Source organism: Mycena indigotica, assembly GCF_014461135.1.
Source record: "Mycena indigotica strain 171206Taipei chromosome Unknown Mind.scaff0003, whole genome shotgun sequence".
Lineage (NCBI taxonomy): Eukaryota > Fungi > Basidiomycota > Agaricomycetes > Agaricales > Mycenaceae > Mycena > Mycena indigotica.
Window position 1 is genome coordinate 279469 of NW_023503002.1, and position 23753 is coordinate 303221.

At 49.4% G+C, this 23753-nt stretch overlaps 1 protein-coding gene across 1 annotated transcript; it reads left to right on the forward strand.

Moving 5' to 3' along the window:
• Positions 1–22541: 22541 nt before the first annotated feature.
• MIND_00296000 (Sc15 protein) lies at positions 22542–23252 on the forward strand (the record flags this gene model as incomplete). The annotated part of the gene is made up of 4 exons (XM_037359822.1): positions 22542–22716; positions 22764–22930; positions 22981–23132; positions 23183–23252. 4 exons carry the CDS (start codon positions 22542–22544, stop codon positions 23250–23252), a joined length of 564 nt encoding a protein of 187 aa, XP_037222707.1.
• Positions 23253–23753: the final 501 nt, after the last annotated feature.

Below are 23753 nucleotides of genomic sequence, written 5' to 3' on the forward strand. Positions count from 1 at the left end.
GACGCATGAAGCGGGTCAGTCAACCAACCAGGGCTCAAAGCTTGCGCAAAGCTGCCCTTCAGGCGGAGCTCGATCGACTTCTTGTGGGCGGCAGCACATCAGTGTCCTCCCAGGCACCCGTCGACACAAACATGGGCCCTATGGACGATGAGTGGGTGGATGAAATGGCCGACGATAGCCCTCTTTTGGCAGAACCCAAACCAGTACAGGTGCCGCTACCTCCGCGCAGGGTGGCCGTTTCGCGCCTCAATCTTGCGGAAGCTTGGGAGGATCTACTTCCTCATTTAGAGGTCTCTTGGGCCCACTTCAAGCAAGCTACCTATGCCTCTGCGCTGATGCATATCCCCCTATCCCTCCACTATCAATGCCAGAATGCATGTGATACCGACATCAACAAGACGATTGACTGTCTCTATCCTACGCGTATGTGTTCTCTCCAATTTGACGATCTGCCAATGCCTTCATCTACCTTCTGATAGATTTACAAAAGGTCACCATCTCCACCTGCCGCTGCAAGCCACTGGCGGTTCTCCTCGTAGAGCATGGGGTGTTTCCTGCCTCACCCCGAAGGCTGCAGATCGCCGTCTCAATCGATCTCTTGGAGCTCTACCGAGCGTTATTTGAGCGCTCCTGTGATGCTATTACTGCGCTTGCGCATGGACTTCAAACAGTGGCTTCAGTGTACTATCAACACAGGTGGGTTGTCTTGTACTTGTTTTCAATATACTCATCATCTAAACAGCGTCTCGGTGCAAAGGCATCAAACCCCTTTTGCCGGAGCCTGACCCAGGCTGTCCTCTGGTCCAGCAACTTGCGGGACAGCGTGGAGACGAAGCTGAGTGTGGCTCTTGCTGCCGTTGGCTTCCCCTCTGCTGTCTCTGCATCAACTCCTATAATTACCTCCACTTCCACTGCTGCTCCTTCTGCCAACGTCGCCTCTGGCTCCAGCGGCTCCACCTCCATTCCTACGAACGCCTCCGCTTCCAGCGCCTCTATTCCCGCTCGAGCCCATCGAAGTCTGCGAGAGCGATGCCCTCTATTTTTTGGTGGTACCAGCTGGGGACGACCACTTGCTCGGTACGTGATTCCGGGTCTTCCGAATCCGCACTTGGTCTTAATACGTTCTAGCGGTGGTGATGTTCAACTTGGCGGTGACGCATGCTTTAGTTATTGGCATCTTCGTTCTGCTGGCGATGGCCCGATTGGCTATAGTCCCAAGTACTTCATCTCCAAGGCACCTGTGCAGCCCAGTACCCACCGTGAATTGTCGGGTCCACCCCGGCGGGTTGGAGCAGACAATTCACGGCCGTTTTTTTCTCCACCATAGTAATGAATAATTATTGAAAAGCGAAATGAATAATTTCAACTTTCAAAGTTTTTTCACTCTAAGTCCATAGAGGTATGAAGAATTATGAATAATTTTGACATGGTAAGACTCGGATAATAAGCTGTGACACTGGTATGTGATGTCACGAAGAGGCTATCATCTAAGTATACAATGTTATGAATAATAATGAATAATTCAAGCCTCTAGAGACTTGGGTTGGACTCAGCGCCCGAGTCACGCTGTTACAGGTGTCACATAGGGTGACAGATGTCCCAAAAAGGAAATTTTCGCCGTTTGACTATACAATCATCAGGGAATGTCACAGATCGTCACAAAACAAAGTTGTGTATTTTGACTATACAAACAACTTTCATTAAGTGACCTATAGTTGCAGCTGAATAATTGTGCTGGTATTAACCAATGATTGGCTGATCTACACTTATTACAGTGATATATCACTGAGTAAACAACCTATAAAGGTGATTGAAGTACTAGCAAGGGTGCCTAAGTAATAAGATCAATATCCTAGACAATCAAATGCCATTAGTGTAGCTATATCATCTGATGATGTTTCATCACCTACATTGATGCTGCAGTATCTCTACCAATCCTGCATCAAGTCAGATGATTCTTGTACTGGTAGGTAGATCATAACCTAGTGTTCATATGATCTGATGTGATCATGGTCTTATATCTTGAGACTCTGATATTACACCATTTTTCTCTAGTTTTTATGTGTCAAATTTGATCAAACTCAATGATCACTTGATATCTCACTGGGAAATCCATGGATAAGCATAATCTAAGTTGTGCTATGTTATAATGGATGTCCATCATAGATATAGGAGTTCCCCATAATTTTAGGTGTTGTATCTACCTCTATATATGACATATATCTTATCACACTAATATCCCAATAACTCACTTAGAAGTGAGGGATCCCCAATGGTATAAGGGTAGGAAACAAACCAAGGGGTCCCCCTATGAGATTCAATTTCCCACACCATATTATATGAATGGAGAATCTTGTTATTCACCATTATAATAATGAATAGTACTGCACATCATATCAGTAATACAGATGTAATCTGCTAGTTGATTATAGATCAAATATGTAAAACTTGGCAAATGAAGTGTATACATCTACCCACATACTCTGATGGATCTCTATATACTCTTATAGGTTGAATTGGGGTGAATATTCCGAGATAAGTTGAGTGCAGAACTGGTTTACATGAATGGTGGGGTCTATAGACTGAGCATTGGACATTTGGATGCATGTATGGGGGTATTTGGATGTCTACTCAGACTCTGTACTGTAATTAGTTGTGGTTCTGGCAAGTGTCACAGAAGGTGGCTGAAGAGACGGTAGGTACCCATAGAGCAAAAGAGAGTGTCTTCGCTATTACAACTGGTCAGAAATTAATTTCAAGTATGATCTAAGATATGAATGTAGGATTGTATGGACCCCCAAATGAACCTGTCCAGCACTTGAATCAACCTTATAGCTAATGTGGATCTCTTACAGTCCCATTATCAGTGTTATCTAACCCAAAAATGATGAGTTCACTATAGTATGGCCTTGGCAAATCTCATTGATTTGAGTACATCTACAGGTAGGGGTCCCATGCACCTCCTAGAAAATGGTGTCCTCACCCTTGTAGCTGATCTCCATCATAGAATATATAGCACCCAAGGTCTCAGGGAATTGACTGATCCTCACAGTTGCTGTGTGGTTACAAATGGATAGAGATGTGGTAGACCATACTATGGTTCCATATCAACTTGGATCATGAGATTCCATGCATGTAGTCCCAAGATATCAGCAAAATACTGCTCCACTTAGTATTTAGGTATTCTTGGGAGTGAATAAACAAAGATAATGATAAAGAAAACATAGCTGAGGAAGCTCAGAAGATAGTAGGATAGTATATCTTCCCAATGAACTCTCTCCCAGCTTTATCCACCAAGGCTAGCTGGTGATATATGCTTATCTTCCAGAGGTGATGGAGATCAAAGGCCACTGATAAATGAATGCATTACATTCTTGGTGCCATATTCACTAGGACTTCGGAGCATACATACCAGAGCTTTATGTTAGAGTAGCCAAACTTGCAAGTTGGTCACCTTACATTTTTAAAGTACTAAATATTTAATTTTTCATAACTGAATAGTCAATATTGCCATCATATCAAATGATAGTAATCCAAATACCTTATGAATCAATAGTGCTTTTGAGACCCTTTCTGCTAGTACTTGATTCATGCTTTTAGCTCAAGCAGGTATGGATATAGAGGCCTGTCAGTTATACATGAGCTAGTGATGGGTCAGTGCTAACATACTTATTGAGCTGCTCCCATAGGTTACTTAATGAAAGTTGTTTATATAGTCAAAACACACAACTTTGATTTTGTGACGATGTGTGACACTTTCTGATGATCATACAGTCAAACGGCGGAAATTTCCTTTTTGGGAGATGTGTCATGCCTGTGACCTCATATAACAGTGTGTAACAGCATGTCCGGAAGCTGAAACTAGTGTTTGATTATCAATATATATAGTATCTTCCTTCTCTAAAGCATACTACGTGAAAACGTCACAAGTGACACATCACAATGACCTCACCGCTGACCTCACCGCTGTCATGACTCATCTGCCAGCTGGCTTGCCCCCACCACCTCCATTGCTTTTGCGCCACAATTTTGCCCCAACAGCATTCTCAAGATAGGCTATGCAACAGCTTATAGTAAAAACACCACAATCCCAATCATTCAACAGCTTATTTCCCTCAGATATAGTGGGTACTCAGGAATCCGACTCGGACCACTCACCCACCATGTCATCCTTCCTCTCCATCGGATACTTTGCGCTCGCTAACGGTCGGAAAGTCGAAACCAAGAATGTTAACACCGGCCACTCTACCTGGCATGCACACTACGCAACAAACCTCAAGACTGTCGACGGCCAATTTCTGCAGGCTAGCCTGCGCGTCTATGTAGGAGCAGCGGAGAATGTTCTTCCTGATGGAACACTTGCCTTCGCGCTTGCGGAAGACTTTCGCCGCCCCCGGAATCAACGCCACTGTCGAACTGGACGCCATCGTATCGTACGCGATCCAGGGCGATGTGAATGCCGAAGGCTATGATGTGCGTCAATTCCTGGCCAAATTACACCGCTAATACCCGCTCAGTTCAGCGTTCCCGACGCTCCCACATTCCTCCTTGGTTGTGGGCATGTTCCGAGCGGTATTAACTCCCCACCTCGCCGGATATTCGACTTTTTTTCCTCTCAATGGCCGAGTATGTGAATGGTATGAAGCAATTCGTCATCCAGTGAGTTCCTGGACGTTCACTGGCCTTCATAATGCTTGATTTGCTCGCAGATGCGTCTATTTCAACAAGAACCGCTGGCGTAACACCCCAGTGCCTCAGCCTTCGCAATGCACGCAGATTCTCGGTCTGTGCGCTGGCAGATCTGAGGAAGGCTATCTGCGCGTTCATATCGAGCACGTCGCGCTCAACCTTGCCCCCGCATTCGCTCCACTCTGCTCCTGACGCTCCTGCGCAGCCAAACGCACCCGGTACACCTCAGCGTCGGCGAAAATATCAGCCAGCAAGCACGACCACGACTCCAGTCGGAGCAGGCCACGCGAACGCGAGTACGGCTGTGGTGTATGTACTTCACTCCTGTCCGATGCCCCTATAACTGTCGCGTTAGGCCCGTTCCGTCTATTCTGCCAGTGACACAGGTGGTGACACCGTCAGTGCCGGCCACGGCAACAAACGCTTCGGGATCCAAGGGCAAAAAGTAAGTGTCGTCAGACCATTATTGTATTCGCCGTGATTTATACATCGTACAGACGCAAAGCCCCAAGCCCTTCGCCTTCAGCCAGTACCTCAGATGAGGAGGGCGAGGAGGATAAGAATGAAGTCGAAGTGGAACTGGGCCGCGGGAAGCGCAAGGGAAAGAAGAAAGTGCGCATGTAGAGTACGAAACACTAGCCGATAATGAAATTCTGATCTGTCAAGGTTGTCTGCTGAAATCCAACTTGAATGCTGTTCACCGTAACACCGTCGACCAACCCAGAAATTGGGGGGCTTCCTATGATGGCTCATCGGAATGTACCACTGGTATGCCTGCCAAGGTGGCGCTCCATTTGACAACATTCAATAACTGCTGTTGAGCAGATTACCTTTGTAAAACCATACACGACAAGCGACACTTCGCTTTCAAGCACCCTATGAATCACACCGGATCGATATGCTGTATTCAGCCCGTTGTATAAGACAGAGAGCGCAACACTGTCAGATCTCAAGCCATGGCCAACGTCGCAGTAACTCACTATCTGTTCTTCCGTCCTTTGGCTCGACGACGTACATTCAAAGGCATTCATCTCCATGTGCCAGAGCTGATCCTGTAAACCAGAACAACGTGCCCTCGGCATCTCTTACGAAGCTCCGGAGGTTGCCTGTGGGGCAAATTGGCAACGCGAGGCCATAATCGACATCATTAATGGCACATGGGAAAACGGTATTGAACCCGCCATGCAGCAGCTCCCCGAAATTCTCGCAGTAAGCATATTTTTCTGTCAATTACCTACAGTCTGACAACTGTTCTTTAGCCGGGGCATGTCAATTACAAGAAGCAGCCCACAACGAAGGCTCTGCGGCACATCAAAAATAGCCAAGTTCTATTTGTGTGGCTTTACGCTGACAGCATTCTGCAATTCCGTATGAAACGGGCGGAATTTGCCGTTGCTTTTGTGATCAGCAGCTCGCCTTCGTACCATCTTCTCGATTTGGCGTGGATGTTGGCTCGCTTTCAAGACAAGTATATTCGCGAAGGAGATTACACCCACTTCCGTTTGCTCAATCTAAGCTACTGTATTGAGGGTCGAGGGACGTATGGACTCCTAATTTTCGACCGCGGCTTGAAGGGGATCTACGACATCATGGCCGAAAATTACAAGTCGCCGGTGCACCACTTGCCAGTATGCGTTTGGAATCCGGTCGACAGTCAAAGGAGCCCTTCCGATTCTCGCGTTGGCGCTCTTTTGCGGCGTGCCCTGTAAGCTTTTAGACTTTGCAACAACTGCTGCCGATTGATTTGATTCAAGTAAACTTGCCTCGCTGTAGATGTCATGAATAGCACATCGGCCTATATAGTTTCGCTGTTGCTACAATTTTCACGCGCTCTTTTGTCCTCCCGTTGCTGCACTCAGGATGATGATTCTTACTTACGGTTTGCTTGCTGCCTTGCCATCGATTGTCGTGACGCATGGCACAGTGGCCGTTAAATTGATTGATGCTGTTATTGCGTTCTGCACCAGCTCTATCACATCCGCAAGTGATTCCGATGGCAACACCGATGGCGACGCCGGTGGCCCACATATCGAGATGGTGCGCTTTAGGTCCTTTCGGATGTTAGCAGATGGTCTGATATCTCACAGGTTGCTATGCCGGCCGTTCGCTTCCCGATGAATTCACCAACGATGAATGTGTATAATCCGTATGTCCCCGGAAGTTCGCCGATCTTCTCTGATTGTTGTGATCAGTCATTTCATCAAGAACATACAACAAAATATCAATGTAACCTATGTTACCGGCCATGTCTACGTTGGGTATGCACCCGAATCTGGGGATAACGACGGGAGAGAGATTGTTAGTCATCTCCACTTTGTGTCCGTATTCACGATACTGATCCGCCCTAAGCCCGGTCCGATGGACAGCGATCAGACGATCGGAATTTAGTGTACTGTTAGTATACAGGTACAAATTGAATGACATGCTGTAGTCAATGACTCCCAAGGTATTTAAGAAGGAGTGGAGGTTAGTGCCCTGCAGTCCTGGACCCAGTGTGTGGTGCGCTACATAAGCATTCAATCAAGTGAAAATTCCAGCTTAGCCCTTTGAATATTCTGATTGGATTGGTCTGTTTCAGATAATGCCTGAATCTCTTTGGAAAATCCAAACAAGTGCCCACTCTAATTTGACCTGGGGATACATCAGAAATGATCAACAGCATAAATGTTCTGTTTGTGGTGTCATACTGCTGACAGGGGAAAGATCTGGCTTCTGTTGTGGTCCAAACGGTAGTCGTTTTCTGGATGTGAAACCTCTGCCACCTTTACCTGCAGAATTCACAGCTTTTGTTAATCATCCTAATATTTCAAAGCTATCCAGAAAATTAAATCTGATTTTTTCCTTTGCTTCTTTGGAAAGTACTCAACCTTTCCCATCACAAGCTAATGGTCCTCTGGGGTTTATGGCAATTCAAGGACGTGTATATCATCGGGTTCGACCTAGCCATGAAAATTCTGCTGTTCGGTGGCTCCTTTATGATGGCCATGAAGACTCTGAAAGAAGATTACTGCCACATTCGAGCTCTTCGTGGTTTCAAGAGGTTCCTGATAGCTGGATCACTGCAGTCCGGAATGCTCTATTGCGTGTAAATACATTTGCACATGCCTTAAAATCTATGGGAAATCTTCGTGCAGCAGGTGTTTTTGCCTCGGAAATCATTTTGGAGGATAGGGGCACCACAGAAATTGCAGCTATCATGTCATATTCCAATACTACACAAGCTGAAGTGAAGGCTCGAAGATTAATTGTAGTGAAACATGATGGGGAAAATCAGTCTGTATCAACTGTCAGCAGATTTTGGGAGCCTCTATCTTATCCTTTGCTATTTCCTCAAGGTACCCTGGGTTGGGGGCTAATAGACAATCAAGCAGAAGCAAATCTTTCAGCACTCAATCCTGAAGCAGATATGCCGACTACTCAAATGTGGCATTATCGGGCCAGACTACTGCGTGAACCTCGATTTCAAATATTTGGGCGCTTAGCAAATGAATACATGGTAGATATGTTCAGTCGTGACCTGGAATCACGACTTGCCTATATTCGTGGAAATCAAGCCCGGCTGCGCCAAAATGATGCAGCTCTGATGGGTTCAGGAGATTATGTAGAGGCCTCAGAGAATATCTATCTTCCTTCTTCTTTTCTAGGTTCCTGGAGGTGGGCTTCTGAACAGGTCTCCGATTCATTAGCTATAGCTGCCCGATTTGGAAATCCCACTTTTTTCATAACTATGACATGTGATCCCACATGGCCTGAAATCACATCTCAGCTCCGAATTGGACAATCCTTTTCAGACATTCCTATTGTTGTTGTCCGTGTTTTCAAGCGGAAATTATCTATTCTGTTAGATACTTTAAAAACAATGTTTCCCCACATTGGACCACCTGTGTACTGCATTCACTCAATTGAGTTCCAAAAGCGAGGATTACCTCATGCACATATTCTGATCAAATATCCTAAGCCCTGCATAGAGCCCGATGATATTGATACAGTAATATCTGCTGAGATGCCTCAAAGTGCAGAGGATATAGCTCTAATCCAACGTTATATGATACATTCTCATCCTTCAGACTCAATGCCACCTTCTAGGTACTGTCAACGTGTCAATGAGGCAGGTGTCCGCAAATGTCGATTTCACTATCCATTTCCACTTCAAGATATCACAAGCATAGATAACGAGGGCCGGGTCCACTATAGAAGACGTCATGCTGGTGATGAGATGGTAGTACCTCATTGTCTAGCTTTGATACGACAATTTCATTGTCATATCAACTTTGAAGCTGCAAGTTCCTCTCATATGTTTCAGTATATCTTTAAATATATTCATAAACGTATGTGTTAATCTAAATTATCCTCTTAATAACAATGGTTTTTTATTTGTTAATAGCAGGTTGCTCCACCAGATACCGTCTGGCTGATCCTGGAGGTGGCCCAATTGATGAAATTCAAGATTTCTGGGATGCCCGATATTTATCAGCAGGAGAAGCTGCTTGGCGTATTATGGGATTTCGAGTTTCACAAAAAACTCCTGCAGTAACTGCTCTCCCAGTTCATCTCCCTGACTCTACTGCACATCAGCAATATTTCCGGTCTGGCAGTATCAGCACATTATCCAGCCTGAACCGATATTTTCTTCGACCAGATGGCATGTTTACTATGGAGGGTATTTCTCGCTCTTTTGATTCCCTCTGTTATGCAGAGTACTTTAGTATATTCCGGCTGGCAAAATATAATGCTGACAAAGCTAACCATGAAGGTTATTTTCTCGAGAGGCCTAATTACTCCGGATCACCCCGGCAACATGTGATTCTAAGAAGCTCAATTCGAACTCATTTATCAAGAATTCAATCTGTTCGTCCTTCAAAGGGAGAGCTCTTCTATCTGCGGTCTATTCTTCAAACTAAACCATGTCGTTCATTTCTTGATGCATATACTATTGATGGTGTAGTTCATAACAGTCTTCAAGATGCAGCCAATGCATTAGGACTTTTCTCAGATGCCAATGAGGCAATGTATGCTATGATCGAGGCTGTTCAAGGCCTCAGAACTCCTCGCGAACTTCGGGTTCTATTTGTACATCTCCTTACTAATGAATGTGTTCCATCTCCAGTAACAATATGGGAAAATATGAAAGAAAGCTTATCACAGGATTATACACTCCAACATGGCAATGTACAGAGCTTAGGTTTAAATCTTGCACTAGATGATATAAGTCATATGCTTGATGAATATGGAAAGACCTTACATGACTATGGATTACCTGAAGCTACTACTCATACAGCTGAGATTATGCATGAGCTAGAACGCTGGGGGTCTATTGCAGAAGAATTAAACATGCGAGCAGATAATATGATTGCTTTGTTTAATGCAGATCAACTAGCCATTTATTCCCATATTATGGCAGCTATACTTGCAAATCAGCCTCTTACTGTTTTTATAGATGGTAAAGCTGGAAGAGGCAAGACTGCTATGATTACAGCCCTCTGTGATAAGTTACGGGCTATGGGTCAGATAGTTATGGCCACAGCTACTTCTGCATTTGCAGCACAGCTTTATCCTGGAGGGAGGACTACCCATTCCACATTCAAGGTACTTACCTACTAATTCATTTCCCACTATGTAACTTTGCTTTTTTTCTAGGTGCCTGTAAATGAAAAGAATGAGCTTCTAGAGTCCTTGATCAAGCCTGATAGCTCAAGGGCAGAACTGATACATAAAGCAGCCCTCATAGTTTGGGATGAGGCACCTATGGCAAACCGGGCTGTATTAGCCTGCGTTGATGATATATTAAGAAAAATTATGCGCAATAATATTCCCTTTGGGGGGAAGATTTTCGTTGCTCTAGGAGACTTCCGCCAAACCTGTCCTGTTGTCCGTGGAGGTTCAAAGGCTCAAGTAATTGATGCATCCATCAAGTCATCTCCTCTATGGAGCTTATTTACAATTATGCGACTGACACAGCCTATTCGGAATGCAGAGGACCTAGAATTTGCTGCTTTTGTGGATGCAATTGGTGATGGTGCAGGACCAGATATTTCTTTAGATGGCTTGGAACATACTCAGACTGCTGAAGAATTATTGCAATTTGTATATCCTCAGGATGTGCTTACTGATCCTATTGAGTGTATGGCTAGAGCTGTTCTTGCACCAACCAATAAACAAGTGGATGCATATAATGCTGCAGTACTACACTTGGTGGAAGGAACATCACACACATATTTGTCTGCAGATACATTTCAAGAAGGTGAAGATCTTGGAATCATACCCCCTTCTAGCATTTTGGACTATGTGGGCAGAAGTCCTCCTCCTGGGATCCCTGCTCATATTTTAAGTATTAAGACAAACTGTGTATTCCGATTGCTGAGAAATTTTTCTGTTGATCGTGGTTTAGTCAAGAATGCTAGAGTTGTAGTGACCAATGTTGGACAGCGCTTGATAACTGTCAGGGTGCTGCGAGCTTCTGGTAACTCACTTGGAGAAGATGAAGAACTATTGATTCCGCGAATTAATTTTGAAGCAAAGTTGTATTCAGGACATACATTGCTGCGGAAGCAATTTCCTCTAGCTCCAGCATATGCAACCACTTTCAACAGTTGTCAAGGTCTAACACTGAACAAATTAGGAGTTGATTTAACCAGACCTGTATTTTCTCATGGACAGCTTTATACTGCATTGTCACGTATTCGACATAGAAGTCATGCACAAATACGTTTGTTACCTAACCAAACTTCTACTGTAAATGTTACTTACCATGAAATACTAATTTAATATGATTTCAAAATGGATTAATTAATTTTTTATTCTCTACCTTGCGCCGGAGCGAAGCGACGGCCCTGTCTTGTAATATAGATGAGTATAACAAGCCTGTAGATGTCACATACCAGTGTCACATCTTGTTGTCCGAGTCCTATAGTGCCAGAATTATTCATAATTATCTATACCCATGGACTTAGAGAGAAAAAGCCTTGGAACTCGTAATTATTCATTCTGCTTTTCATTAATTATTCATTACTATGGTGGAGAGAAAAACGGCCGTGAATTGTCTGCTCCAACCCGCCGGGATGGACCCGACAATTCACGGTGGGTACTGGGCTGCACAGGTGCTCTGATTATGAAAGCTGTAGGAAGAATTTTTTCACCAGTATCAAGCTCTGCAAGCTCATTGATATAGAACTGGCGGTGGCCTCGAGAAAACATTGGTGTCAATTCAGATGGTGTGTATTCTTTCCACCTCTCTGCCTGCCAAACTTCAGAAATAGGACCTGTAGTTTCTTCTAGATAAAAATGCAAATGCTTGGCTACTTCAGGATTGGCAAAGTCCTGACAGTTAAACATTAGTATTTATTATTCTGGATTAGAAGGAATCACCTTTGCAATAGAGTCTCTAATATCATTTACAAAAAAAAAAACAGTTTCCGACTGTTGATTGATATGCAACTGGTTTACTTCCACATAAGTCTCCAAGCCTACTCTGGACATTCCGCAACGAGTTGAGAGTTGGAACATTGTGCAGCCCACATTCCTTCAGAAGCCAAAGGATAATATTCAGATGGTTGGACGACAGCCGTAACTGTGGCAGATTATCAATAATATCCAAAAGCATATGCTTATTTTTTTGGTAAGATAAACAATAATAGCTAGAAATGGCACAACAGAAAACATACCAAGCGGTTTGGATAGGGAAAATAACGGCGATCTTGAGCAGTACTAGTCCAGTCAATATTCTCTGATTCTTCTTGTTCTGTCATCTAACTTAACACTGAGGAATAATAATCTTGAAATCTTGCTTACCATATTCATTCTCTATTATTGGAGCTGTTGCATCTTCTTCCTGTTCACGCTCTCCAAATTCATCTAGCTCTTCTGCTTCCCAAAGAAGTTTCATAAGTTGCTCTGCAAGTCGTTCACGTTCTGTATCAGCATTGTGATGGTCAAGTGCTTGTAGTCCAGGATCTATTTCTGGTTCGGTAAGAAAAGATGGTACTGCTGGTGTATCAGTAGGCTGGGGGAAGTCAAACATTCCAGCATGAGCTGAGCTGCCAGCCTGTAAATCAATAGCCATTGATGTTGCTGCATCTGGACCAGAATAAATCTTGTTCAAAAAATTAGTATATTCTTTCTATTATTCCCGTTTCTTTTCAAGACTCTGAACATGTCCCTGATGTGCACTGGATGCAAGATGACCTGCAATTGCGGTACGAGTAATCCACTTTTCCAGGCCATTTGGGTGGTCTTTGGCGCATATCAAGCAACATACTTGCTTTGATACTGTGTCTTCTTTGAAGTCTAATGTCGATCTGAGTATAAATTTTTTTATCGCAGTAATCTACCTTGGGGAAGAGGCTTTCGGGGTGGAGCCATAGACCTGTGCGATAAGCGGGTAACATTAGTGTGACCATCACATGGTCACAACAACCACTCTTCAGCGCACATCGTCTTTCACTCTTCATTGCCATTGAGCCAGCTGGATAATGGGACTGGTTGCCCATACAGCTTTATACTACTCTGTTACAAAGACAGCCACTCGAAACCAACACTCATAATCAACGCAACAAGCAGAGTTTAGAAGTTGGCCCTGAGTCTATATCCCTGTGTGTTTCCTCCTCCTGCAACCCTGACGGACCTTGCTCTCACTAACCTCGCTTCAAAAGAGCACTCACACGACGTCGGAGTAGGGGCATATCTTAAAAGCCCTTGTTTTTCGGCCATGCCCACCAACCAGCCATTTTCATCTTCGCAAGCATGAGCCAAGATCTCGGAAACTTGGACCCATGTGTTGCGTTACTATTCGCTTCATCTGCTACCCCACCCAGCCCCAACCTTGAAGGCACTCCTGTAGATACTCCCTCCATATCGACCACACCACCACTCGTTGACCCGACAAACTTCTCCTTCAATGATGTCTCCCTTTTCTCGGGATCACCAACCTCTCTCATTCACCTTTCCACCCAGTTCAAGACCCATCACAACCTTAGGGGGTCAGCAGCAGTAAAGATGGATCAATTTTGCCAGGTGTGTCACCATTGGTCTCTTTTAACAAAAACTCATGCTATTTGTTAGCCTGCATACCTTGAAGAAAGGGTTGGCATGATATATGGTGTGCTACTCCGCATTGAGGCTCAACTTGATGCTGCAACCACGACCGAGTCGTATAGAATCACTCCCGAGCTCGAGGTCTGTCATTTGATGCTCTTACTGCTTCTTTTTGATTATTCCCGCAGTCTCTCATTCTCCAGTATGCTCTCACCTTTCTTCTATGCCCAAGCGGCACTGCTTTTCGTGGCATTGATACGGCTGTCCATATTGCGGTGAGTTTTCCCGACTACTGTGTTTAGCATCTTCTCACTTGCTATCGATTATAGAACGCAATCCATGAAAGTCATCCGGCAATGATTCCCGCCGCTGACGACCAAGTTCGCATGCCAGCTGTTATTGCTTCTATTGGCAAGAAGCTCACTTACCAGCGCAACATTATCAAGACCAAGGTGCGACCAGTCATTTCCCTTTCTGCCCCCACTAATACACTTGTCCAGGTAATTACTTCCCGCGATAAGCGCCAGGATATCGGTGAGCTAGCGCACACCCTCGTTGGCACATCAGTCAATGCATGCAAGCCAACCTTTCAGGTGTACTTGCGTGCAGCATTCTTCGTGAGTACACTCTATTTCTCACTATTGACTGGAAATCAATGACTCCTCAGCGATTCCTCGTTCAAAACTTTAGCCAATTAGAAGGCGAGAACTTCTGGACAAAGGCTGACAGCATTCTCGCTGACTTTCGCGCACAAGGAGCAACTCTTCTAACCAAGTGGGTCTCAACTTCTACTTTTATCTTACATCTCACACTTGTACTAGCGCCTTCAATAACCTATACATCCGCGACAAGGAGCAATACGGTGATCCTGCAAACAACAGCAGCTTCTCCGTTGCTGAGGTCTCCATCACTCCTACCTGGCAGATGGTTCTTGCCCGCCATGCGGCTCTTGTCCAGCCTGCGCCGTTGACCCCGCGCTCGAAGAATTTGAAGTGTCCGCGTATCGAAGCTCCGACCACAGAAGCCAATCAGATGGATACTCAGGATGCGGAGGGCAGTGGTAGTGGGGGCATAGTTGCTTGAATGAATTCATGATCGTCTTTAGCTGTCATTCAATCGTTTGGTTACACTAATAGAAAGCCTATTTTAATGTGAATTTATCGTCAATAAGCTGTACAGAAAAGCCCAAATAGATCACAAGCCCGCTCTCGTTTGACCTTGCTCTAACAACAGCCAGGCTTCCATCCTCATCAGCCTGTGGTCAGACACAGCTCAGTGGTCAACATCTCGCTGCTGCTTACATCTCCAATGTTGTTATAACGTTGCCATCCTGAGCTCGTTCCAATGTTGACTCTTGGTAGATGCCTGATTGATTCAAAAGTTGGCATTAATTTGACCTTCATTCACATCGTTGACTAACATTCACCGTTGGCTCTTCCCAGACCATTCATCCGACGTCTCTCCACGCTCAACTTTAATCTGTGGTGTAGATGCAGAAAGCAGCCCTGATTACGCCGTATGGGCTTTTTTTGAGCAAGCTGAGTGCAGATCTGCACCTTGTACTGCCAGTGGGAGGGCATCGGGCGAGCTTGAGTTATACCCCGCAGGCACCGGTCCGGAGCTCCGGACCCCCACAGCGGTGACTCTCGCAATGGCGCAATAGCATGGCTTGGCCAGAGCCCTGTATCGCAAAGAGTGCAGGGAGGCATTAGGTAGCATTGGAAATGCTAGGCACATGCCACTTTGGTGCGGTGTGCCAAGCCAACTAAATGATGTGTACAACTAAATGATGTGTACGCCTGATGGGCTGGCGTTGGCTTTGATGGCCAGCCAAACACCACTCCCACGCCATGCCACGCCACGCCACTTGGTGCTAGTGCACGCCATTCAGCCACGCCAAAATGTTACTTCTCCTTAGAAGCATAAGTCCTTTAAACCTGAAGTCAAGGGTTTGGTACCCTTGGAAATCTGTCAAGTCCATTGCCGATGCACGTGCATCAGCAAGTGCTCACATCATCACATGCCATGTCGCAGAAAAAATGATGGGCTTCTGCACCCTTTTCTTCCTTTCCCCTCACCACCCACCTTCATCTCTTTGTCACTTGAGACAATTATGGCTCTGGTGCAGGTGAGTACCGCTGTTCTGTTGGCGCAGAGTGCTCATGTACTGTCAGTGTGTGGCCACCACATTATCATAGGACCCGCAGATGTGGATGCTGGCCTCGGGCCTGTAGCTGCATACGAGTGCAGCCCTCGCCCCCAGCTCTTTTTGCTGACTGACGCATTTGCAGTTCCTCAAACCCACCACACCTCAGGAACTGGAGATCTAGAGCTTAGCAAGCCTGGCTGCCAGTGGTGATGTTATTCCCAACTTAAACACAAAGTGTGCTGGCCGTTTAATTATTTGCTAGACTAATATTAGGTACAGTCAGACATGACCAAACAGGCACCAAACGAGTGATATCCTGTCTTCACAAATAACTCGAATTCACCTCAAACACCAGTTGAGCTGCAGCTTGCAGTCACGCTCTACCAATTTGGGCATGATGGAAATGGTGCATCTCTACGGTCTGTGTCATGGTGGTCTGGGCTGGGCAAGGGAACAATTCCACTATGCACCCGTTGTGTCATTACGGCCATTCTAGGCAGCGGAATGCTCGCAAAGTATGTCCGAATGCTATCTGCACAGGAGAAGAAGGAAAGTAAGGCATGAGTTGAAAGAACGCCAGGTTGTCGGGAATAGCGAGAGGGGTGGTGTATGGTTGACGGGACCCTAATTCCGTTAGCGACAATCCTATCATGGTATAGACCTGGTTACTTCGACCGCAGGATGAACTACTCAATGAATCTTCAAGTGAGTTGAGGGAACCGTTGGCAAACACGTACAGGCCCGTACTTGTCCTCCAAATCAAGCAGCCTGCCAGCCCGGTCAAGCCTTGCGTCATCTGCCTTACGTTGCTCCTTCAAGACACGCGCAGCTGCCTGCTGAGCCAGCGCCTTTGAGTGTACTGTTCGCGCCCTCTGCTGCTTAAAAGCAGCTGCTGCCTCCACCTTCGACAGCTCCATAATCTCGCGCTGTAGTTTGTTCTCCTCCCCCACCATCACCACAAGATCGGTTGCTTTCCCCTTCTTTGCTGGGACGGCACGAGCTGCAACAGTGGCTGGTATAGGCTCAGGTTTGGCGGGGTGTGTAGGGTGAGGGCCTTGAACCACGGGCAGTCCTTAGTTTTTGAGCCTAGAAAGAGATGAGTAAAGAAAAAGAAGGCAATATATGTAAGGGCAACCCAGGAGGCCTGAGATCAAGGTCCTAGCAGGGGAGGATCCAAAGCGTGAACATTGGTAAGTGAATATAAATGGAGCTGACCTAGCAGGGGAGGATCCAAAGAGAAGAAACTCTAAGGGTCCGTCTGTTAGGTAGCTGACTATATACTGCTTGTCCATAGCTGCCGCTGTCAGGCACAGAAGGCTTGGGCGGTGTCGCAGGCAAGGTCCCAGGGTGACCGTCGGGAGGGCGTTGATGGATCAGTAATTGTGCGGGCGAGATGGAGGCCCGGACCGGAGTTGGAACTGGAGTCGGACCAGAATCGGACGCGTCTCCGAGGGGCCGAAAGGGGGTTCCCCTGACATCACCCCCCCCTTTGAATGCGGCGTCCCGACGCATAGACCGGAACGGAATTGAGTCAAAGGTCGCGGAGGCGATGTGCCGTGGCTTGCCAGGGTACTTACGATAGAACTCCACAATTTTCTCCAGGGCGAAGACGCGGTCGAAGCGGACCCACTGGTCGTGCAATGTGTCATACGTAGCCTTTCCATCTGACGAAGTAGTTTAGCCGTTTATACCTCACCCTTGCGTCCAAGATTTCCCACTCCGGGACTCCGTGCTCGAGGTCCGGAGGGGGCTGGTTGTAGCCGGGGCATCCATCGAAGGGGTTGTCCTGGGTGAGCTTGAGCTTGACGACGGGGAAGACCGGGTGGAGCTTCGAGTAGCGCGGAGGGAGGTCGAGCTTGTAGGCACCTTTGCTGATCTCCGCGACTATCTTGAACGGTCCGAGGCGGCGGTGGGAGAACTTTTCCGAGGGGCGAGTTGTCCTGATGTCCGAGGCATTTAGCCAAACACGGTCACCAACCTTCAACTCCGGAGACAGAGTGCGTCTCCGGTCGTTCACCGACTCCATGGCGGAACGGACTCTGGGTCCAAAGCCCATGCGTGGGAGCCGTCCCGTGTCCATCATGAAGGGGACCTGCTGTGTGGAGGAGTGAACATGGTTGTTGTAGGCGAACTCCGCGGCCGGAATCAGCTCATCCCAGTCATCCTGCTGATAGTTGGTGAAGATCCGCAAGTACTGCTCCAACTCCTGGTTGACGCGCAGCAGACTCACACGCTCTGTCTGACTGTCTGTCTGTGGGTGGTACGCAGTGGACGTGGCAGGCTTGACGCCAATTAGACACCAAAGTTCTCGGGTGAAGTCCGCGATGAACTGTGAGCCGCGGTCGGAGATGTACTTCTCCGGAGTCCCATGGTGCCACCAGACGTTCCGGTAGTAGAGGCGGGCTGCCCCTACGGCATCGACCGTCGTATGACACTCCGAGAAGTGGGCGCACTTTCCGAGGGTGTCAACGACGACCATGATCGGGTTGTACCCATGGGCTTTGGGGAGCTCTACGATGAAGTCAATGGAAACAGTATGCCAGCGTTCCGGGGGCGTTTCCGTGGGGTGCAGCTCTCCGTGGGGCAGTCTCCGGAGTGCCTTGGTGCGACAGCACAAGTCACAGGTTGCAACATACCGGCCGATATGGCAAGACGTTTGGGGCCACCAGTAATTCCGGGAGACCAACTCCAAGGTCTTGAAGCGACCTGCGTGCCCGGCGACTTGAGTGTCATGGCAGAGCTCGATGATGCATCTCCAAAGGTCCTTGTTCTTTGGTATGACGATCTTCCCTCAGAAATGGAGAAGACCACGGGAGATGGCCCACTCGTCAGAACGTGAGGAGCGGGGGCCTCGAGCTTGACCTTGGACCTTAAGGAGTTGCCGGGCCGCTAGTGCAACGGGCTCCTCCAGGTCAGGCTCACCGGAGAGGGCATCGCGGATATCACGGAGGAGTTCAGAGCCGGGACCGGAAACGGAAACGCTCTCGAGTGCGTGGACGTGGAAGAGTTCAGGCCGCAGAAGGACGACATCGGAGTTGTCGGAATCAACTCCATGGTCGGGTCTCCGGGAGAGGGTGTCAGGTCGACCCATGTCACGGCCAGGCTTGTGGTGCAGCGTGAAATCAAACCGGGAGAGGTACAGGGACCACCGGGCCTGTCTCCGGTTGAGGTGCTATGTCTTCCTGAAGTACTCCAAATTCTTATGGTCAGGGTGCGCAGCGCCCTCAAGGAAGTGTCTATACTCCTCGAGTGCGCGGATGATCGTGAGCATCTCCTTGTCGTGGATTTCGTAGTTGCGCTGGACATCATTTAAGCTTTTGGAATAGAATGCTACAGGGTGCCACTTCCCGTCCGGGGCGGATTGTGAAAGAACCGCCCCTGTCGCATAATCAGAGCTGTCCGCCTCGAGTCGGAAATGCCGTGCATCGTCCGGAATCGCGTCCGGAATCGCCAGGACCGGTTCCGAGGTGACTGCGTCCTTGATTGCTTGGAACGTGGAGGCCTCCGCATCGCCCCAAGTCCATTGCTGGTCCTTCTTGGTGAGCACGAAAAGTGGGCACGCAAGGGTCAAGAAGTCCCGAATGAACCTGCGGTAGAAATTAGGGAACCCGAGGAACTGCTGAACATCCTTCTTGTTTTCCGGAGTCGGCCAGGCAGAGACGCCTGCGACCTTGACGGGGTCCATTTCAACGTGGTTGTGGGAGATGATGACTCCGAGGTACTTGATTGATGATTTTTCAAAGTTGCACTTCTCTGCTCGAAGGTACAACTTGTGCTCTCGGAGTTGCCGTAAGACCTCCTGGACAATCTGCCGGTGTTTCCGGAGGTCAGAATGGGCGATCAGGATGTCGTCGAGGTAGATCATGACGTCTCCGGAGAGTTAAATCAGACCGGTGTGATATGGTGTGATATAGTCACAGTGTGATTGATATCATTCCGTCAGCCCTTTCATCAACCCGCAACTTTCTTCTTCACCATGGCCCGAGAATGTTCTGGAACCCACCCTTGAGGTGAGTCATCTCGGGAGCGTAATCAATGACACAGTCAAAGCGCAAGGACAAAAGACCTAGGGGAGCTGTGCTTTGTAGTGAGCGGGTGGCAAAGGAGTCAGGACGCGGTGCGGGTCTTTGAAGTCGTATATAGTGAATGCCTTTCGACCGGGGATCGTCCAAATGCTTCAACTCATGGCCACCACGGACTCCCCGCTCACTCCTGCGCAGCCCGCAATTCAAACCTTCCCTGTCGAAATTCTGGCGGAAATCTTCTCCTCTGCGCCGCTGAAACACGGGCCAGGGTTCGAGAACTACCAACCGGTCGGGGACATCCTGTGGCTGTCGCAGGTGTGCAGACAGTGGCGCGCGGCTGCCTTTGCCTATGTTGGGCCGTGGACGTCGCTGCGGCTGGTGCCCCGTGACATCGCCCACTTCGACATAATTCGCACGATTCTTGCGCGCTCCCGGCGGGTGCCTATCGACCTCGTGCTCGACTTCTCCTCATGGGCGCTCTGGGACTTTTTGTTGGAGAACATCGACGCGCTCCGGAAGCTCGTTGCGTTTCTCCGAGTGCATTTGCCGCGGGTGTGGCACCTCTCAATCTACGCGTCGAGCGACATCATGGACTGTGTGGCGTCACACATGCGCCTGGAGAAGTTCCAGGCGCTCCGGAGCCTGAACCTCCAGGTCATGCCGCTCCCCTCGCCACGTGCCCGCCGGGGCCGAGTCACGCCGGTGTACTTCCAGATCCCGCGCAACCATGGCTTACTGTGCACCATCCTGCTCAACGGCGTCACGCTCGGCGACGTGCCCCTGCGCAACAGCTTCTTCCTCCGCGTGGTCGGCGACACCCCGCCCATCACCACGCGCGACGGCTCGGCGCTTGCGCCGTGGTACTTTGTTGGGCCGATCCTGCTGTCGCTCGAGAACATGCACGTGCCGGCGTTGTTGGGACACGGGGTCCCACTTCAACCCAGCACCGTGAAGCACCTCAATCTCGCTGGCCTCCGCGCGCCGCCTGACAGCACCCTCGGTGAGCTGCCCTGCCTCAACTTCTTCGACGCGCTCCCCTTTGCCGCCTTACACACGCTCGCAATCGACCGCTGGCAGCTCACCTCACGTGCCTGGGTCGACTTCCTCGCCTGGGTCGCGCTCGCGGAGGCCGGCCCGCGCTTCCGGCGGCTGCACACACTCGCGGTCACGGGGATGCACTTCCACGGCACGGACGTGCGCGTGTTCTTCGCGAGCTTCCCGCGCCTGCGCGTGCTAAGGCTCGTCGCGTGCCACCCGCTGATGGTGCATGCCGCGATGGACGTGCTCGAGATGGACCCCGCGCTCTGTCCCGGCGTACACCGGATCTGGCTCAACGCAACGGAGTTCATTGTCCGCGCTGATCCGCTCCCGTTCGGCCGAGAGAGGGTCGGGGAGACGGCACCCCGCTGGGACGGGTTTGGGCTCGTTGATAACAGTCTGTTCATGTAGAGTTAGACGAGGAAACTCATACAATGAGTTTACTGCCCATCGTAATTGAGACTTCAATTTCAGAGCCGAAGGCGCTTGCGCTGACATAACGCCATCAGATCACATGACCGGCTCGCGCTCGCCGCTGAGTCATGCTTACCTCTCCTTCTTCTTCCCATGATGCATGACGCCGCTCCAGCGCTCCAAGCGCGCGTCATGCGGCGTCATCCGCGGTGGAGATTCCCGACGCGCATCCTATTAGGCTGCTGGCTCACGGCGTCTTGCGTCGGAGATTACGCAAAAAGAAGTTCTCCTCGACTCCACTCGCTCCCAACGCCGTGCCCGTGCGCCCGCGCCCCCATTACGGTTCTGTGGGCAGGGCCCAGGCGGCCTGGACGCGCACCGTGGCCCGCCGTTGCCCTCGTCTGCCCGCTGGCGATGGTTCAAACCACATTCTGGGACATAGTCTGATGCTTTCCCACTTGATCTAATTTTTTTTTTCAATGTCGACGCCTACGAGCCCCACCGCACCGTCAACTGCTCCCGCTGTGCTTCTCGCGCTGCTTCGCAGGCCGTGGGTGGCTTCTGCTGACGCCGCCCAGCGTGGCCCGTGTTTCAAGGGTATAATCTCCGTATATCCGCGTTTATTTGGGGCCAACTTACTTATAGTCAATAAGTATAGGGTCCTGGAATGCGGTGGTAGCGATCTCGGGGTTTCTATGCTGTGGAGCGTCTGCGCGCGATGTTGGGCCCTCGCTGCTGCTGAGCCTCCGAGCGGGTCGCAACCCTACTCACCCGGCCAAGTCCTTGTGGATCAGCAGGAGCTCTTGCGAGAGACCCTCGTTCGTCTTCGCGATGTTCTTGGAGGCCTGTGCGTGATGCCGGGGACTACACGATCTGCATTCGAATTCCACCACTCCACAAAGGTCCCACCCCACCCAGCTTAAACGCCGGCGGCCGTCTGAAGGGAACCTGGCCATGGCTCGAGCGGCCTCTCCCACGCAACGGCTGCAGAACGAAAACAACACGCATGGCGTTGCGTTACTTGCAAGAATAAGTGACGCGGGGCATGACGCGCCCGCACGTGCCGCTGTGGTGCGGGTGGTGCTCTGTGTGCGCGACGAGGCGTATAAAAGACGGTGTATGTTTTCTGGAGAGCCTCAATCAACAGCCCACCTCAACTCTACCCACTCCTACCCTAGTACTCACTACCCACTACGATGTTCGCCCTTCGCTTCGCTTCTCTCTTCCTCCTTACCTCCACGAGCCTCGTCGCCGCCTCGCCCGTTGCTGCCCCCGCGCCCGTCGCAGCTGTCGACAAACGCGCCAACGCCGACATCGCCGGCGTACTCGACACCCTGACGACCACCGTCGGGACCATCCTCCCCCAAATCGGTATGCGACTTTTCATGGCAATTTTTACGGCTGATCACGTTCGCCAGACTCGCTCGTGTCCAGTGGCACCGCCACCGACGCGACGGTCACGCCGCTCGTGAACGACCTCACCGGCGCATTCGACACCGCCACGGCGGCCCTCGCGGCGCTCCCCGCGTCGCGCAAGCGCCAGTCTGATGACGACATCGCGAAAACCGTGGCTGCGCTCCTCACTGTGCGTTTTATTTCCTCCAGTCGTGAACCTGAAACTGAACGACATTGCAGGACGTGGCCAACACGCTCGACGGGCTGCTCGGCACTGCCGCCACGGTCCCCACGCTCGGCGTCCTCCTCGGCGGGATCGACACCTCGCTTGCCCAGGTCCTCCGCGGCCTCGAGACGCTCCTCGCCGGCGTGCTCAACCTCGTCGCCAATCTGTGCGTCTCCCTTCCGTTTCATTAATAGCCCCCACTGACAATGCTGCCAGCCTCACCAACGTCGCCGCGCTCCTGCGCAACCTCGCGCTCGGCCTCACGCTTGCGGCCCTCGGCCTGTAGATCTACTAAGAGTACGGACTGAAAGACGGACTCGAAGAATAAATGTGTATAGATACCACGGACATAGATACTGATACTTATATCGCTTAGCTAGTACCCCTTCGCTATAACTCATACAAGCATTAACCATTTCGGGACTATCCTTACAAGTTGTGATTGAGTGCCTTTTAGTGACATCGCCACCGAGTGCAAAGTCGGGATATTGGAACCATGATTTCAAGTATCCATTCCGTCTCCATGGATGGTCTAATAGAACCTTTCACGACCAAACACCTATGGTGCACCCTAAGACCCTCTAGTTAGAGGGATAGAGGGGGGTACTCTCTCCCTCTAACTAGAGGGGGTTGAGCCAGTAGCGGGCACCCCCGCTAAATACGGCTACCAAGGCCAGTCTTGGTAGCGGGGAGACAGCCCCAGAGGCTGCCATCACCCTCCCGGCTGCCTCCCCGCCGCCCAGTGCGCCCAGTGCCCGCCGCCGCCCGATGGCCTCGGCGTCGTCGT